Source organism: Neolamprologus multifasciatus, chromosome 3, assembly GCF_963576455.1.
Source record: "Neolamprologus multifasciatus chromosome 3, fNeoMul1.2, whole genome shotgun sequence".
Lineage (NCBI taxonomy): Eukaryota > Metazoa > Chordata > Actinopteri > Cichliformes > Cichlidae > Neolamprologus > Neolamprologus multifasciatus.
The window spans coordinates 40,280,573-40,299,677 of NC_140441.1; the positions used below are offsets into that span (position 1 = coordinate 40,280,573).

The 19,105-nt window shown below is 42.6% G+C and overlaps 2 protein-coding genes and 1 long non-coding RNA gene across 3 annotated transcripts; 1 reads left to right on the forward strand and 2 right to left on the reverse strand.

The window, feature by feature from the left end:
• Positions 1-1,106: 1,106 nt before the first annotated feature.
• On the reverse strand, positions 1,107-3,535 carry LOC146523171 (uncharacterized). The gene is made up of 2 exons (XM_085145210.1): positions 3,240-3,535; positions 1,107-3,115 (listed from the first exon to the last, which is right to left on the reverse strand). Exons 1-2 carry the CDS (start codon positions 3,379-3,381, stop codon positions 1,944-1,946), a joined length of 1,314 nt encoding a protein of 437 aa, XP_085001336.1. The 5' UTR covers positions 3,382-3,535; the 3' UTR covers positions 1,107-1,943.
• A 6,097-nt stretch (positions 3,536-9,632) lies between these two features.
• Positions 9,633-19,087, forward strand: cyp17a2 (cytochrome P450, family 17, subfamily A, polypeptide 2). Its single transcript, XM_085145171.1, has 9 exons — positions 9,633-9,967; positions 12,553-12,673; positions 14,243-14,381; positions 14,973-15,202; positions 15,710-15,796; positions 16,163-16,375; positions 16,616-16,785; positions 17,025-17,128; positions 17,230-19,087. The coding sequence occupies exons 1-9, from the start codon at positions 9,732-9,734 to the stop codon at positions 17,493-17,495; spliced, it is 1,566 nt and encodes a 521-aa protein (XP_085001297.1). The 5' UTR covers positions 9,633-9,731; the 3' UTR covers positions 17,496-19,087.
• On the reverse strand, positions 10,373-12,555 carry LOC146523173 (uncharacterized). The gene is made up of 2 exons (XR_014871510.1): positions 10,591-12,555; positions 10,373-10,553 (listed from the first exon to the last, which is right to left on the reverse strand). It is a non-coding gene; the product is annotated as an uncharacterized LOC146523173 (long non-coding RNA).
• Positions 19,088-19,105: the final 18 nt, after the last annotated feature.

Consider the following 19,105-nt stretch of genomic DNA (forward strand, 5'->3'; position numbering starts at 1 on the left):
CAAAAAAGTGTTGGCAACAGAAACCTGTTGATGCACGGAAAACAGAGAAATCTGGAGAAACCCGAGAACGACTGAAGTGATGATGCATAAATAAGTCATGAGGAAGATGAAGGTGATAAGTTGGTATAATAATTACCATTTAATTGGTGTGAATTGTGGACTTAATCGTATTAAGTGGCTGCTAATACAGTGGTTCCCAAACTCTTTTTTGCTGGGCCCCCCTTTGTTTTACACGAAAAACGTTCGCGCCCCCCCATCCCCCACCAGTTGTTTAAAAACATAAACAGCTGTAGGATGCTGTTTGTCCATGATTTGAACGGGGAACAAATCGTGGCAGTATCAGCCTGATGTTATTTGTATCCCACTGTAACTTTACTGTATAAAGAGCTAACATCTCCAAAATGTCAGGAGTAGTTAGTCAGTACAACAAGTGTTTGAACTAAAAATCAAGAATGTGGGATACTGTTCGTCTGTGATTTAAACAGCCCAGCGCTGCTCCCAATGAAGGGAAAACCAATCCTGCAGGGGAGACCTACCTCGGCACTTGTGCAGGTGAAACCAAAGGGAAGATATGCTTCAGCATATTTTCTAGTCTTTGGCTTAGAATGAAGTTGGTTTGGAAACATATTCAGCTATGCTTCATCTCTTGCTTTGCGTTTCTGTGGGCGCCCCGTGCTAGCAGTGTACAAGCGTTTTGTTTTTTTTTCCTTTTCATACCGCGCCCCCCCTGCCATGGCTCTGCGTCCCCCACACTTTGGGAAGGTCTGTGCTAATAACACTTAAAAATGCTGATACAGCAGAACAACGGAGGAACAACTGCCTGTTAAACATAAGAGGACCGGGCTGAAACTCAACCTCCTTTGTAAATGAGTAATGATTAAATATAATTAAAGAAGTTGAGGTTGAGATCAGGGGTGTCTGCCCTGGTGAGTGGGTGGAAATCAAGGAAAAACACAGAGTGCCCCCTTATATCACCTCTGAGTGAAGAGAGCCTGAACCCCCCCCCCCCCCCACCACCACCACCACCACCACAGACCCATATAAATTAGACCCTAACCTGTGGGCTGTGTTATGAAGCAGCAGAAGAATTAGTCGGACACGCTCACTCTTTGTTTGTTTGTTTATTGACAGCGGCAGCAGCCTCCATGCAGAACGAGGGAACAGTAAACCTGCACAGCTATGTGTGCTACTTGGAGCTCAGCTCTCACTGAGCTGGTATGTGTTCAGTTTTTTTTTCACCGTCACAGTACAAACAACACGATGCACCGGTGCAGCTCAGACCTGCACCCGCAGTAATATAAAGTTCAGTCAGCGTCCAAAGACGCGGGCGTTGGTTTCATAATCAGTCTCATAGAAAAGAAAGAGTGACATCGCAGCACATTCATCTTTAGAAATATATACAATCTGATTGTAAACACGAAGAGGTAGACGAGCCATCTAGAAAAATAGAGCTATCTTACAAACATAGAACTCCTCGAATATAAAGATGTTCACATAAAAATAGCAGTCAAAACAAAGCACGACATTCTGACGTCTACATTTCTTCACGTCCTCATGCAGAAAAGTCACAGGTTGGTATTTTACAGGAGAAACCTCCCAGCGGGCAGCGGACTGCTCCTTTAACAGTCCACCACAGTAAGCAGGCAGACGGGCGCAGACAGGAAACACGTCAGTGGCACCTGCGGTACAGCCCTCTCCTGTGCGGCCCTGCTCACAGTCCAGCTGCAGGACCGCGCTTGCGCATGCGCCCTGAGAGGAACCAAAACGTGCACTTGGTAGTCCCCCGAACACCTGTAAACGCCTGGCACGTCCTCCTCCTCTTTCGGGTCCAGCCAAAATCGCCCACGATGTGACGTTATGTGGAAAGGTGTCTCGGACGCTTTCCGGTCGACGGTTCAAATCCTGAAGCTCTGAGCGAGCTCGTCTGCTGTTGTTCTTTGCTTTTAGACGCCAGGCGCGTTCAGGGCCAGGGAGTAGGCGGCCATCATCTGAGCGCGCAGCTGCTGCTTGACATGCACGCGCCCGTGCCTTTTTCTCTCGTCGCTGCGCGCGAACCTCTTTCCGCACACGTCGCAGGAGAAGGGCTTCTCTCCGGTGTGCGTGCGCGTGTGCGTGGTCAGGTGGTCGCTGCGGCTGAAGCTGCGCGCGCAGATGGTGCACTGGAACGGCTTCTGTCCCGTGTGGATGCGCACGTGCCTGTTGAGCTCGTCGGAGCGCGAGAAGCGGCGCTCGCAGCCCTGCACGGAGCACGGGAACGGCTTCGCCTTCGGCCCCCCCTTCGCGGGGGCTCGCCTGCCTCCGCGCGACAGCTTGGGTGCTGCTGCCGCGTGCACGCCGCCGATGTTGACTATCGGGAACACGCCCTGCAGGAGGGAGGAGAGCAGCTGGGAGTCGAGGGTTGAGGGGAGGGAGGAGGGGGCGCAGTGGAGGTCGCTCCCGCTCTGCACGAGCTCCGTCTTTATCGGCGGTCTGTTGATGACGTAGCTGCCGGAATCTCCCCCGGTAACGGGAGCGGCGGACAGGCTCTTCAGCCAGTCCTCCAGCCCCAGCGGCTCCTGCTTCACCTCGCATGCGGGCTTCAGGTCTCCCTGTGCGGCGTCAGCGCTCAGCAGCGAGTCGATTAGATCCGCCACATCTACCTGTTGCTCCAGAGCTGACAGCGGCAGAAGCGAGTCCGCGCTGGAAGGGTACAGCGCGTCGTTTGCTGTGGAGAGCGGCTCACACCCGCTGCTGCAACTGGAAGCCACAAACTCGCTCTTGACCACAGCTGGCAGGGAAGCGGAGGTGGAGGGCAGCTGCTGGGCGGCAGGCAGGGGTGGAGGGAGGTCCGGGACAGGTGCTGGGGCGAAGCTGGAAGCTGCAGAGGTGGTGGAGGTGATGGTGTTGGTGGCGGGCTGCTGCTGCTGCTGCTGCTCCATCTCTGTGCAGATTCCCACGATCTCTGTGATCATGTTTAGGATCGCGTCTGCGGTGCTGCTCAGTCCCGCCGGTACCGCCTCCGGCTCCGCGAAAAAGCTGCCGGTGTAGCCGAGGGAGGGCGAGAGCGTGTCCGAGGAGCAGTCGCTGAAGTCGGAGAAGAAATCTGAGTCAGAGGCGTCGGTGCCCGGAGAGAAAACTGGAGAGAGAGAGAGGGAGGGAGAGAGGGGGCGTTACTGTCATTGCATAATCAGCGGGCAGCCTCCTCGTCACACATCAGTCACAGGTGCAAACATCTGGCACAGCTGCTCTATCACACTCACCTTGGCAGAAAGGTGATCCCACGTCCGAGTCCGCGGGGTCGCTGAGGCTCGAGCCCACACTGTCCACCCAGGCGCTGCACGCGTCCTCAAACTCCGACATGAAGCTGTCCTCGCGTTCCAGAAGCATTTTTACACGAATCATAAACAAAAATCCAGTAAAAACGTAAAGCTGCTGGGCTCGTGCTGCCGGGATTCCCTTTAAAAACGATAATCCGGCGGTTAATCCGGAGCGGGTCGGTTAGTCCGCGCTCTGAGGCTGAGGATGCTGAAGATGCTGAGGATGCTGGGCTCCCTGCGCTTTTATACTCTCCGTCTCCTAGGTAACTCCCGTCCGGGCCTTATTGGTCGACACCGGCGCGAGGGATTCCCCCCGCCGCGACGCTTCGTAGCTGCCCAAATATGGGCAGCATCCGGCCGTGACGACGGGTATCCCCCATGCCTTAAAAGGACAGGCGGCAGAGCGACGTAGAGCTAGAGGAGAGAGGGGTTTCCTCCACTGCGGCAAGACAGGAGTTACACAAGCAGAGGAGGAGATGGAGGAGGAGAGGAGCGGGCTGTTTTTGAAGCTGGAGCTCCAAGTTAGGAGCATTTGGCCTCACGGGGAGACCGAGGCTGTGACCGGTGTCAGTGAAGTTTGTTTTGAGGACAAAGAGGCTGCTGCTCTGCTCAGACCTGCAGGTAAACACAGTCCGCAGTGCTGCAGAAGGGTCGAGAGACACCCAGAGGAAACATAAAGAGAGAGGGTGGCATGATTACATGTTAGTGACATTCCTGCACAGCCTCGTTCTGGCTCAGCTGCGGTGATGTTGTCTCCATGGAGATGAGGGAGATTCAGGGCATGCGTTATGTAAAAGGAGCAGAGTTTACTTAGATTATTTTTTTTATTTATTTGATGTTGTTTGTACATTTTTCTACATAAAGCCACACAGACTGCAGCTCAATCACAACTACAGTAAAACATTAAAATACTGAAGGTGGCTGGTGATATCAGTGCACAGGGAGGCATCCATCCATCCATCCTCGTTTCAGCTGTCACAGACAGGAGGACAAATAGAATCAATTACCCATATGCCCTGCTGATTAAGATTCTGTTTGAGCGCTGGTTGGTGGTGTGCACATTTCTGTGTGTGCACATTTATAAAATAAAAGCACAGCAGGACCAGTGGACTCTACGGCTCCACACAGAAGTTACGTGGGTGTGACATGTCCACATGTGAGTGTCTGCCTCGGTTCAAAATTAAATTTAGTCATTAAAGGATGAACCAGAGGCTCCGAGTGGACATCAGCGACCTCTGCTATAAGAGTTTGAAGCCTAATTTTAAAAGCAGAGCTAGTGTCTGTCTGCTGAACCCAGTCTGGGAGCTGGGGCCTGAAAGCTGAAGGCCTGTCATTCTACTTTTTATTACTCTAGGAACAACAAGTAAGCCTGCAGTCTAAGAGTGAAGTGCTCTAATGGGACAATATATTTCCATGAAGATATGACAGGGTCTGATTATTAAAGAGCTTGTATGTGAGGAGCAGGATTTTAAATTCTGGATTTAACAGGGAGCCAATGTGGGAGAGATTTTAGAAGAACACAATCAATAATTTTTGATGTGTGACAGTCAAAACATTATGACTCTTGTCCCTGATTACAAAGACCAAACTACATCCTCTGATAGGTTAGTGTTAGGGTCATCAGCAATGGCGACTGAATTACAAGGAGCCTCGATACACCTCGATATACCTACATATACACATAAGTTTTACATCTTATCATCTTATACTAATATCACTTAAAAAAGTGAAACACATATAATATAATTAACTAACAGCATTAGTTAATGCTATTAGTTATTATATTAATTACTGTTATTATTATTATTAGCACACTATAGTGCTGCATTATGATTATTTTAACCTGAAAGAAGAAATATAACATTAAGGTAAAAACACAAGATGGAAAAAGATTTTAATAAAAAGTTATTAGTTTCAAACTATGAAACAAATGACATACGGTCATGTTGAATATAAAGTTTTCACAGGACTCTTAACAGTCATGGCAAAACAAAATTGCTCCCAGGGGGTGATTATCAGATGCATTTGATTAAATGATCATCAGGAAGTCCGAGCACATCTATAAAAGCAGAAGTTTTACACATTTACAGGTCTGGAGCATTCAGCTGTGTTCCCACATCCAAGAAATTCACTGTGAGTTCAGACCCTCTGATGATCAGGGAAACTGCAAAATATCCAACTCTACAGGCCTCAGTCAGCATGTTAAACAGTGAAGTTCATGACGGTACAAATAAAAAAAAAACTAGTTGCTTCGAAGCAGAAAGCCTCTTCACTCTAAAAAGAACAGAAGGTGCTCCTGAGCAAACCGCAAAACTTCTGGAACTACATCCTTTAGACAGATGGGACCAAAATGATGTTGTGTGGAGCAAATCAGCACGAACACCTCAGACCAACAGTCAGCGAGGTGGTGGGGAGGTGATGATTTGCGCACCTTGCAGTCACTTGGTCCGTCATAAATTCCTCTGTGTACCAAAGTATGCTCGAGTCTAACGTAAGGCCATCTGTGTGACAACTAAAGCTTGGCTGAAACTGAGACATGGAACAGGATGATGATCGCATGCACAGCAGCAAATCTACAACAGATTCCCTGAATATTAAAAGAGTCAGTGCAGCAGTGGTCAGGTCAAAGTCCAGACCTTCAGAGAGCTGTGCACGAACCTCACTGACCTGAAGCAGAGAAGACAAAGTCATAGAGAAAATAATTACTTCAGCTTATTGCTGCTAAAGGTGGTTCAACTAAGCTAAAAGCTAAGATCAAATCCAGCCCTCAATTAAAAAAAACTGATTAAAAACAGAAAACTGTGCGACAAACAACAAACAGCTGCTCTGATTTCTGCTGAAAACATCTCTGACATATTTCAGAAAGGTCCCCAAACTTTTCAGATACTTTTTCTTTGACCTTCAGCATCGCTCTAAGTGTAAGCATACAAAGAAAGTTAGGAGCACAGCTCAATTTGGTGTATACAGAACAACATAAATGAAATATGTTATATGCTATCATAAATAAAAATAAATGAATGAATAGGTAATATTAGTATAACAACACATTGAATGTGTAACTCTTTCTGATGGGAGGGTTTAGCTCAAGTCTCTGATTATGCTGTTAGACCAAACAGACAAGCTTCATTTTTTAGTTTAACTTTTACTTCCACACATTCAGAGCATTCCCCGGGAGCATCTGGTGGCTGTCAGAGGAACTGCGGCTTCGGGCATTTTTAGCATCCTCTGTTCTGTATATTCATATTTAATCAGCTCGGGTTCTGGTGCTGCTTACGTTTGTGAGTGTTTGGATCCCGGGCGACTAAAATAAGCCCGATCACATCGCCGTGAGAGCGTTCAGGCGACAGGGCTGCAAAAAACAGTCAGCTGACGATGCAGAGAGAAGAGAGAAGGAAGCTATATCAAGAAAGATGATGGAAGAGGGAGTGTGTGTGGGCGAAGTAAGAGAGGCTGTTGCCATGGCGCTCTGCCACCTCCTGTTCCCTCCACCTGTTACAAATAACACACTGCGATGGAGACATTAATGTGGCGTCAGAAGCGCTGCGGCCTTCAGTTTCTGTCATCTGCAGCCACTGACTCACACTCCATACAGTATGTGGCTGCTTTAGATTTTCCAAATTCTCCTACATCGCAGAGGCATCTCATTGGCCCCAGACTCATCCTGCAGCAGGACAGCAAGCCCTAGCATCCAGCCACAGTCACAAAGAACCAAATTCAACTGTGAGAGGAATGAGATTTGTGCTCTTTCAGGTTCTCAAGAGCACAAATCTTAACATCATGGCGTCTAAAATCAACCAAGTCCTGCATGACGAGTCCACCACCAACTTCAAAATGTGGGGCACAAGTGTGTTTTGTACCTTACTCTGTAAGAAGGTGGTTATTTAATTAAAAGTTCTTATTTTGTCCTGAATTTACATTTAGAGCCTAAAACTTTCCATACTCCTGTAGCGAAGGACTATAAGGAAAAACTAAAGGAGTCCAAGCACTGATCCAAAAACCATTTGCTGACTCTGGATGGCATTACCTTCACCTCCAATACACTGTGAAAAATCTTGGAGTCGGTTTTGACCAGGATATGCCCATCAGTGCACATATTAAACAAATACGTTGGACTTCTTTCTTCTATTTGTGCAAAATTTCTAAAATTAGAAATATCCTGTCTCAGAGTGTCTACTGTAATTCATTATTATCAGGATGTCCAAAAAACTCACCGAAAAGCCTTCAGTTAATCCAAAAATGCTGCAGCAAGAGTCCTGACAGGGACTAGAAAGAGAGAGCATATTTCTCCTGTTTTGGCTTCCCTTCATTGGCTTCCTGTTAAATCCAGAATTGAATTCAAAATCCTGCTTCTCACATACAAGATCTTAAATAATCAGGCCCCATCTTATCTTAATGACCTTGTAGTACCATATCACCCTATTAGAGCACTTCGCTCTCGCTCTGTAGGCCTACTTGTTGTTCCTAGAGTATTTAAAAGTAGAATGGGAGGCAGAGCCTTCAGTTTTCAGGCCCCTCTTCTGTGGAACCAGCTTCCAGTTTGGATTCAGGAGACAGACACTATCTCTACTTTTAAGATTAGTCTTAAAACTTCCTTTTTGCTTTTTTTTGCTCTTGTTTTTATTAAAAGATGAAGCATGTGTTTCTGTCATGTAGTGATTGTGGTTAACTGTATGAAGCTTATTAGATATTATGAAACCAATGATATTTTTAAATTATCTTCTTTTTTTTTTTTAAAAGAAACCTACTACATCATCTGTAATTTTTTTTTTATGTCATGTGTAATTTCCATTGCAAATATTAATCACAGTTAAATTACGAGTCAGTCTAACCTCAGCTAACGCCAGCTAACAATGGCGGATACTGAAGTTTCGCCCATCCCATTCATCTTATGAAGTGGTGTCGGAATTTCCAAGTAAGAAAAGCATTCCTGCCCATGTACCACTGGCTCTGAGTCCATTGTGTAACTGAGGCCACCAACATTAACAGAATACTTACATTAGAGCCTCTTATTATGTCTTTTGTTTGGGTTTGGGGCAATCAGAATCCAAATCAGAGAAATTGTATTAATCCCAGATGGAAATTGAGTAAAAAAATAAATAAAATAAAAATGACTCCGATTCAAACCCCAGCCAGCAGCCCTTAACCATGTGTCATATGAGTGCATGATCAGCCAACTGAGCTAAAGTGGACCCAACTCTGTTTAATCACCAAAATTGGAGAAGCGATAGAGAGGGGATAGCCTAACATATGAAACAGGAAATGACTGCAAAATGTGGTATTCTAAATACCACATTTTTAAACAGTAACTGTAACGGAATACAGTTACTCATATTTTGTATTTTAAATACGGAACACCGGTACATGTATTCTGTTATTCCCCAACACTGCTCATGAAGCATTGTTTGATTGTTGGTGTTTTCTCTGTATTATTGCACAATCTTTACTGTACAATACAAAACACCTTGAAGTGACTGTTGTTGTGATTTGGTGCTATATAAATAAAACTGAATTGAAATTGAATACGTATCTTTTTGACTCTCTGAAATGTTCATGGAGTTAACCTGAGGTCCAGTAATAAGTGCTACACGGGTCTTTATATAAGAACAGAAACAGACTTTTCCCGTATCACTGTACCACAGAGTTACTCAAACAAGAGTCAAATAAAAAAGAGACCACAATGAAACCAAAAACAAAGCTCAAAACTAGTTTTTAAAACAAGTTAATTTGTCAAACACAACATAACAAATATAATTAAGCAACAACAGACAGCATAATACAAACTCACATAAGTATACACAAACACACACACCATCTCATTTTGTGTCATTATAATAAATATAAATATATAATAAATATGATGTAAAATGGTAGTTTAGAGTGAGTCTCAAACAGTCCGAGGTTAAAGGCGTTTTATTTTGAAACCCTTCAGCTTTAGAGCAGCAGCTGTAAGTGTTTGCTGAGCCTCCTGTGGACACTCAGGTATCTGTGCTGCTGCTGAACAAACAGACGAATGATAGACTAATAACAGTAACAGCTCGTTAACACATTAATAAGTGCTTTGAAACGCTCACAAATCCACTGGGGTGCATCTGGTCCATTGATTTGCAGCTATCCAGGAGATAAATTCGAATGTCACCTTGAAGTTTCATCCTGTGGTGAAACAGAACAAACTGACTTGGATGAAACCCACTGACGAGGTCGTATTCTCCTTTAAGGTTGCTATGGGAACCAGATATGCAGCTTGATAACATCAAGGTTGTCGAACCAACATAAACACCCGCCAGCGAGCCCACTCATTCACGGTCATACATAAGTAATAAAAACAACTCCCGCATACACACACAGCGACCTCTCCAAGGTTTTTTTGCGTGTGTGAGAGGTTAAAGCCGGGGCTCTCCAGCATCTCCCTGCACTCTCCTCCACCTCACCGCAGACATGCTCACCTGTCTCCTCTCATTCCTGCCTCCTTCGCTCTCTCCCTCTGTCCTTATCACCCTTTTTACTGTCGTAGTGGTCGTCCTGTTCTTGACCACATGCCGGCTCGTTCCTGTAACCGAACCCTCGGCTCGGGGCTCCATCCCCTGCCTGCCACGGCTCCCCTTCCTGGGCAGTCTCCCCTGGCTTGGAGGAGGCCTCCCACCTCATCTCCTCTTCACGCAGATGTCCCACAGGTGAGATCGTCATGTTAATTTTCTGGTCGTGAGTTTGGTCATGCGTTTGGTCAGGAGGAATCAATCATGTTTACAAGACAGCAATCAGTCACAGGTATGGAAGGACTGGTTCATTTTTAGGGACACTTTGGCAGGACCTTTTAATGTGTAGTCATGTTTGAGAAGACTAGTTAATGTTAGTCGGCAAATATTCCTTCGGTTGGGGGACAAAATAAGTGGAAAACCTAGTGCATGTTTAGGAGGACAAACTATACAAATATGTATATCTTTGGGGGACTAGTTTGGGAGATCTGGTTAATGCTCAGAAGCACCAACTTATCATGGAATGAGTAGTTAATGTTTGAGAGGAATAGTTAATATTAACTTTAGTAGCAGGGCTGGACTGGGACAAAAAATCGGCCCGGACATTTTGACTGGTGACCGGCCCACCAGGTATTATAGGAAAAACCATAAATCCTCTGAATGAAAACAAACGCTGTTGTCACAGTGATGTACAGTGTCTTGCTGGTATATATGTATCAGTCTAATAAACTTAAACCTACACCATCCTCCCTATTCTGGTATTCTAAACAGTACTGAAAGTAGACTGCTTGGTCGAGTTAACCTCCTGAACTATCTGCAACACGTGGTGAAAACCTGAAATTAAGACAGAGAAGACTAGAGGTGAGACATGATCATTACTGATTACTGATGGCAAATTTAGATATATTTTCATAAACCATTCATTTGCCACATCAATAAACAGCATGGCAGGGCAAAATATTTTTTTTCTAACATGGCAACCTTTAAAAAGTGAAAGAAGACAGAAAAACAGGTGAGAAAGAATAAAACTTAATTGACTTTTTGATGGCATTTTACACACAGTACTGGTGCAGTATCTAGAAAATGTGGGAAAATACTGGCATCATGTACAGTACTTACATGTACAGGACCCTCAAAAAAATTACTATGTACAATAATGGATTTCTATATTTTACATCAGATGAAAACGTTTGTTGTAAGATTCAGATAACTATTTGTTAAAAGTGAGAAATTTTAAATGAGAATAAGAAAGTATTTCTTTGTGCCCTCCTTTCCCTGTTAATGCCCTACCTGCCCACCTGGCAAAATTTTGCTAGATCCACCCCTGCACAGTTACCAGCTGTCAGCTACTTAGAAAAGGATCCTGGTGTTATTTGTCTCTCAGAAACAGTTCATAACTTCCCTTCAACTGATTCATGTCACCTAAAAGGTAAACCTGTTTCTCCATCACCTGTTCAGCTCTGATGATTCAGTAAGGACATCTCCTGGTTTCATCCTCATGTTTCCCTCTCACCAGATATACAAACCGATATCATGACCAGCAGCTTTACAGCTGCGGCTCCAGCAAACATCAGCTCATCCTAGAAATTAATATTACATAAATTCTAGCTGATCAAGCTTAAACGTGCTGCTGTTGTTTAGCGCGACATCCGCCGGTTTCCTCTTTCTGGCGCAAAGTGGGCGATAAATAAACAAGAGAGAAAAGCCGATCAGCTGATCACTGATCAGTTTCATGATTGAAGTAGAAACAGGAGGGGGAGAGAATGAGAGAAGAAGAGGCAGCTGTGCAGCAAAGACACAGAATAACTCGAGCTGTGTGTCTTTTTCATTGTAGTCCAATTTTTTTCAATTTTAAGGCCACGTCCTTAAAATTCAGGGAAATGAAGGACGCATTTGAGGGCCGCATTTCGAGCAGCCTTCGAATTGGGACAGCCTTCGTCGTGTCGCTGTGACGTAATCGGCCTTAAAATGCGGCCTTTAAGGCTGCAGACCCTGAATTGGGATACAGCCATTGAGGAGGTAATTTAGCCATTTAAATCAGCTGTGTTGGATCAAGGACACATCTAAAACCTGCAGGACACCGGCCCTCGAGGCCTGGAGTTCGACACCTGTGTGCTAATGTTACTGAATCTGTGGAAGCTCTGCAATAGCCACCACCAAACAACTAAGTTCTTTTACACATCTCCCAGCATCTGGCCAATCCACCACCTTTCAGTGTTTATACCATTACGGAAAATAAACAAAACAAAAAACCCATCAGCCCATAAAAACAAAAAATCACCATAATGCCTGGTATGCCCGATGACCAGTCCAGCTATGTTTAGTCGGTAAATGTTTATGTGCGGAGGACTAGTTAAATTTCAGGAGTAATGTTCATCAGCCCATGTTCACTGTAGAAGTTTAATGTTTGGAAGGACAAGTTAATTTTTGTAAACAAGTATACATGTGTTGATAGGGACAAGTTTATATATATATATATATATATATAAATCCATTATGGAAGTACTGGTTAATGTTTGGGAGGACTAGTTAAAGGATAGGAGGACAGGTTAATGTTTGTAAGCATGCGTTCATTATTGGAGATCTAGATAATGTTGAGGAGGACAAGTAAATGTTAGTGATGTAAATATTAAATGTTAAATAAATATAGTAAATATTTATGTGTGGGGGAGGATGAGTTAGTATTTATGAGGACAATTTACTGTTTACTATGACTAGTTAGTGTATCTCAATTCACTGTGGTCATGTTTTTATGCATCAGTGTCTGCACTGTTCCGTTTCAGGTATGGGCCTCTGTTTGGGCTCTACCTCGGTCCTCACTACACTGTGGTCATAAACAGCCATCAACATGCCAGAGAGGTCCTGATGCAGAAAGGCAAGGACTTTGCTGGACGACCGAGTATGGTGAGACATGCAGATGCAAAGATAGAGAAAATACCCACATGATATTCTGTTCCAACAATTGCCCAGATTCTTCAATTCAATTATGTTTTTGGAGCTTGAAGGGCATAAAGAGGGTATATGGAGGTTCATGATCTGAATTAAATTTTAACTGGACTGGTTAGTTTCTAAAGTGAGAAATGATTTTAGGCTCTTTAGTGTTTGATTTTCTGGATTTTTTCTGGAATACTTTGGGTTTTAGGCTGTTGGTTAGACCTTTTGGTACTTAATGACACTCATGTCTTATGTGATCTGTGATAATTGAGAAATAATTTTATTCAGTTTAATAAAATTTCATTTCAACAACTGCCCACTCAAAGAGCTTTACATTATAGGGTAACGACTCTAAAGAGCCCCCAACAATCATATCGTTATCCACCAAGCGCTTGGCGAAGGAAGGAAAAACTCCCTTTTTGTAACCTGTATATATATTGATAATGACCAGAATTCTTCAATTCTTCACTATAGCTTTAGTGTACTGCTCTCCTTGTGTGTGCAGGTACACAATTCACGCAGCCAGCCAAACTCCATTCGAAAGAATACATGAGTTAGCATATAGCGTCCAAGCTCCAGGTGCTTTATTTTACATTGCACCGCCATACACCATTGAATCTGAGTGAAACTAAAACATAAGAAGAAAAAATACAATAGTAAGGTGATTAACACAATGATATATTACAAATGCCATTATCTACTCTATAGCAAGTCAAGGCTAGCAACAAAAGACAAAGACATGTTCATGTAACAGGTCATCCTATGTATACATGACATGTGGTTAGCTTAGCAAATTTAGCAAATGTTACTAAAATATGGCTCTATACTCTTAAGTCAACAAGTACTTACAGACGCTGCTTTCGAAGGCATAAACAAGAAAGAGGATTGCAGTGGATAACTACAGGAACCCTTCAGCACATGTGACCCTGCTTACCCTAACTAATATGGTCAACTTCCTGTTCTGGGTCAAAGTGCATGTCACATTAACAACAATTTACAAGGCCCAGTAGGGGGCACTAAACTCAAGGCAGAACATCTAGTTTATGGAACATTTTACCTAAATCAAAAAACTATATAACTCATATTTCATTTTACAAAAATTATTATTATTATTTTTTTTACAAAGTTTATTTGAGGTTAATGCTTATCCATAATTATAAACCCTTCACCTTTACTGTACTTCCCACCCTTAATTAAACACATGTGAAGTCTTTCATTAAGATGCCCCCAGCTTAGTGAGAACCTCAGTAATGTAACTGTTACGTAATGTGGATTTTCCTATGTATATTTCATGCCTGTAAACCATTTCACAGCTACTCTGATATGAAAAACACAACAGAAGAAAAACCCACTGCATTTTTAGAAAACCCTTCACAGAAACAGAAATAGTGTTGGTTTTCGTCCTTGGTGTCAGGTCAATGTCATTTCCTGTCTCTGTGCTGCTCTCAGCAGTGTCCTTGTCTGAATATTTTTCTTCCATTTTATTTTGAAGTACTGTTTTAAAACTGTTCTTACATTCATCCTGGTTTTCCCCTGCAGGTCACCACCAACCTGCTGACCAGAGGAGGCAAAGACATTGCATTTTCAGACTACACTCCTCTCTGGAAGCATCACCGTCTCCTCGTCCACAACTCCTTTACTCTGTTCGGAGAAGGAACAACTCGACTGCAGGACATCGGTACTTGGCTCCATCCTGCCACTTGATTTTCATTCACCCATCTGTTTCGTAAAAAAACAACAAAACCCCACAGTTCTAATATTTTAACAGATTTAGCTGAAGTACACTGCTGTTTGACAGGCAAAGTAAAAAATATTCATCAAAATCAACATCAAGCTAACTTAAACTTAAATAGCCTTCAGGTTGGCATGGGAATTCAGAATAAATGTTTAATATAAGGCAAAAAGGAAATGCTTTTTCAAATGTGCCAGTTTGTGTTGATTGTTTGATGGATATAAACAACATGTGACTCCATAGACTATAAATAGTTTATTCAGAATATGAAGAAACAGACTTTTCGTTTTTTTTAATGTCTCTGTATTGTACTGAAGCGATACCTACTGATGCTGGCAAAGGGTCAGGCAGTACTTTTATGTAGAACCACTTCCTACCACAAGACGGTGCAGCGACTCTCTGTAACCCTGATTTATGGTACCTTCAGAAAAGAGAAAAACCTTTAATTTCAAAAGTGTTTTGTTAAAATTCTGATTGTGCCATTTTCTGATCTTTTTTCTTTTTCTTTACATTTTTTTTTATCATTTCTCTCTTCAGTTCTGTCTGAGGTGGACAGCCTGTGTGTTGAGCTGTTGTCCAGCGAAAGGCAGGGGTTTGATCCATCCTCTGCAGTAACCAGAGCCGTCACGAATATTATTTGTACACTAGTGTTCAGTGCCACCTATCGACACGGCGATGCTGAGCTGCAGGAGGTGATTGAATACAACAATGGGATTGTGGAAACAATTGCCAGGGGAGGACTGGTTGACATCTACCCCTGGCTGAAGGTATAATTCTCTACTTGGTACTGAGGTGCTCTGTATACAATCTTATATCCTATATCTGTTTGAAAAAAAGAAGAAGAAAATTGCCCTTTTTGAAAAAGTCAAACTCAAACTCACTCAAACTTTATTTAGAGATATCAACTGACAAATTAACAAATACATGTAAATATTTAACTTTAGAGAACACATTTCTTCTCACTGTGTTGCTAAAATGATCAGCTAAAACTTTCTCAAGGACTTATTGTCACCATTTGGTGAGAGCTGGAGCTGTACGATTCAACTTAACTTTTACATAGAAACAAACAAAAATAAAACATGAGGACTTTGAGAAAAGTGAGGAAAAACGGTACGACTTACTAATAAGTTGTAAAAATATGATACAAGGCCCAAATATTTGGCAGTTAAAAAAAGATCCAAAACCATCCAGTAATGGCATTTATAGTAACACAAGCAAAACATTGCTTCTTTCCTTGTCTGAATAAACTGTAAGAGTCTAACTCTATCCCGCAGGTATTCCCCAACAAGTCTCTCAGTAAATTGAAGAAGTGTATCACTATCAGAGACCAACTACTGACCCGCAAACTGCAGGAACACAAGGTAATAAACAAACTTGCACTACTTTAATATAAGCAAACAGAATGGATTTTTATCATAGAAACACATCATGTAGCATCAGAGGGCAGGAGTCACTCATGGCTCAAAACTTGAAGATGGATCTCTCCAGTAGGCAACGTCAGGATTTTGTCTTGGGGAAATAAGGAACACACAGCATAACAGTGTGGCATTGTGGGTATATTAAACCCTTAAAAATGATATTAGATATGTTAGGTTTCAATTTATAATGTATTAAGCACGTGTTGTTGCCTGTGTTTCAAAATATATTTACATATCTTCAAACAATTCTAGAAAATTGTCTTTGATCTTGCCTGATTTTTTGTTTTGTTTTACCTGATCTGTTTTCAGTTATCAAGAAGTGACGGAGACCCACGTGACCTCCTGGATGCCTTGTTAAAGGGCCAGACTGGTGGGCAGGGTCAAAAATCTTCTGAGCCAAAAGACGACGGGATAACTGACGACCATGTCCTGATGACAGCGGCTGAGACTTTTGGAGCTGGAGTGGAGACAACATCCACCACACTACTGTGGATTCTGGCCTACCTGTTGCATCACCCTGAGGTAGAAACATAATGTCGTTCAAAGAAATGTAAAAGAAAAGGCATTATGAAGACTTTCTGTTTATCAGCCCAACAAGAAAAACATGAAGACGTTTGGGCAGGTGGCAACTGGGGCAACTGGTGGCATATAAGACACTATAAGACACTTCATCTTGTGCCCTCCATCATGCTGGATGCCTTTTCTGTAGCCTTTAATTATGAATGGTCAATTTGGTCTGCCAATATGCTTCACCCACTCCAGGTCCAGGAGCGCGTGCAGAAGGAGCTGGATGAGCATGTTGGCAGTGAGCGGACTGTGACCATATCAGACCGTGGTCAGCTGCCGTACCTGAACAGTGTCATTAACGAGGGCATGAGGATCCGGCCAGTGAGTCCCGTGCTGATCCCACACACCGCTATGACCAACAGCAGGTAGACCTGTTTAAATCTGTATTGCAGCCATTGCTGATTTGTTTAGTACATTAAGTTTCTTGTTATGATGAAAACGTGAACAAGGAAACATTAGCTAATTTTCTCCATCCATTGTCTTCTGCTGAACTGAAGCACTGTTAGCTAAAAAAAATTACAACAGAAATGCATTATAAGGTAATCTGATTGTTTTGTATAATAAGAAAACCTTAAAACCTTAAATAACTGGGGATCTCTGGTAGCATTGGAGGCCACATTGTCAGCAAGGGGACACGTGTTTTGGTCAACATGTGGTCGATTCACCACGACCCCCATCACTGGGACACACCTGATTTGTTCAAACCAGGTTAACAGATGCACATAAACACCAACAATGTAACTCCAGCTTTTTTTTTAAAAAGAGCACCTAATCACATCACCTTCTCCTGTGTTGTCCCATCATTTCAGAACGTTTTCTTGACCACCATGGTCAGCAGGTCACACCCTCCTCTTTCCTTCCATTTGGGGCGGGACCTCGAGTCTGCGTTGGCAAATCACTGGCTATCCTGGAGGTCTTCCTTTTCTTGTCCTCTCTGCTCCAGCGAATGAGCTTCAGGGTGCCAAATGGTGCTCCTCTGCCCAACTTGCAGGGACGGTTGGGTGTGGTGTTGCAGCCATTGCCTTTTAAAGTTGTTGTTGTTCCCAGGGCTGGATGGGAGGATGGAGGAAAATGACAGAGTGGAGGCAGACAGTCAGGCTGGGTGATGAGAAACAGAAACGTAAATTGCTCATTCCATGTCATTTCATCACGTCATTTCAAAATCCAAGTAAAAAAAAAAAAGGAAGAAAACCAAATTCAGGTGAAAGATACACTTCTTAATAGCAACAGAGAGAGGAATACCAGTTTGTGGTGTCTCTGCTGTCATTAGTTTTCTCACAAAAAACAAGACAAAACAAAAACAGAGAAAAAAAATGTTTTTAAATGTTTTTGTTGCATTGTTTTTTGAGGATTCCTGTTTGCAAGTCCTTTATCCAATATGAAATTTTACATAAAGATGTGAATCTTAACCTTGGGATTTTTTTCAGGCAAAGGGGAGATTTTATTAAAGCTTATGAACTGTGATGTAGCCATACCATAACCATAATGCACATATAGCTAAGAGAGTAAGCTAAGCACTTCCATAACCATTAAACTAACCCATTAAACCATTATTCTAGTCAAAATATTCTATATTGTTGTTGTTCTTTAGGAAGCTCTTTGTCGTAACATATTCCATCATATTTGGATAAAACAAAAAACACGGTTATTTTGTGTTAAACGTGTTACTAATTGGTATAAAATTATTATGAAGTATACCATATAAAGTATTAGTATAAAACTAGCAACTATCACCTGCCACTATTGCCATTTTTAGGGGGTTTTCCTACCTGTGCAGTTTGGTCAGTTCAAGTCAAACTCTGGTTGAGAGGTGTCACACTTTGCGCTTGGTAACAGGAATGTCCTGTGGATTGTATCCCACATTTTGGCTCACATGATAACAGTTGTTTAATGACCCAAAGGAACGCCTCAAAAAAGCATGACCAAGAGGGGTTAAATACTCTGGGCTGTCAGTTATTTTAGAAGAATCCTCCTGGATGCAAGGCAAAACAACTTCACATAGTCCAGTTGACTTCATTTTAACCACTCAAGGTGTGTTCAGTTGTGAATATGGGCATCACACTTAGACGTGGGCCAATATGAGTGGACAGAGACCCTTTAGTGGTTTTGGTTGGGTTTCAAACAAACTCAAAAGCAGTTTTTTGTAGAACCATCCGACTCAAGTACTAGGTCTATGCTGCAGTTTTGAGTTAGACGGCTTCCCGTAGCCAGCCATGTTCTGCAATCTGGTGCGCAGCAGAGCACTACAGACACAGACTACAGTTCATCCTGAAATATCATCTAATATAATGAGTTTGTAAACTACAGGTATGAAAATGCCCTGAGAAGATTGACAAGAAATTGTTTGACTTGGTAGTTTTATGAAGAATTCCCTTCCTGACACGACCCCAAAGCAAACTTATGTCCCCAGCTGGAATCAAAGTTTACCACTACACTATGAAACCACATGCTGATTTCTTCTTTAAATAACAAACAAAAAATGTACAAGAACACTGTAAATCCTTAGAAATGTTAGTGTAATGGTGGAACCTTCCCTACTTTTTTTAAACTTTAGTATTAACGACTATGTGATAATTTTATTACTTGTTCAATTATCATCTGTAATTGTTACAAAATACAGTCTGTCATTATTATTATTTCAAATGAATAAATGATGATTAATCGTCAGTGTGGCTGTAGCACTTC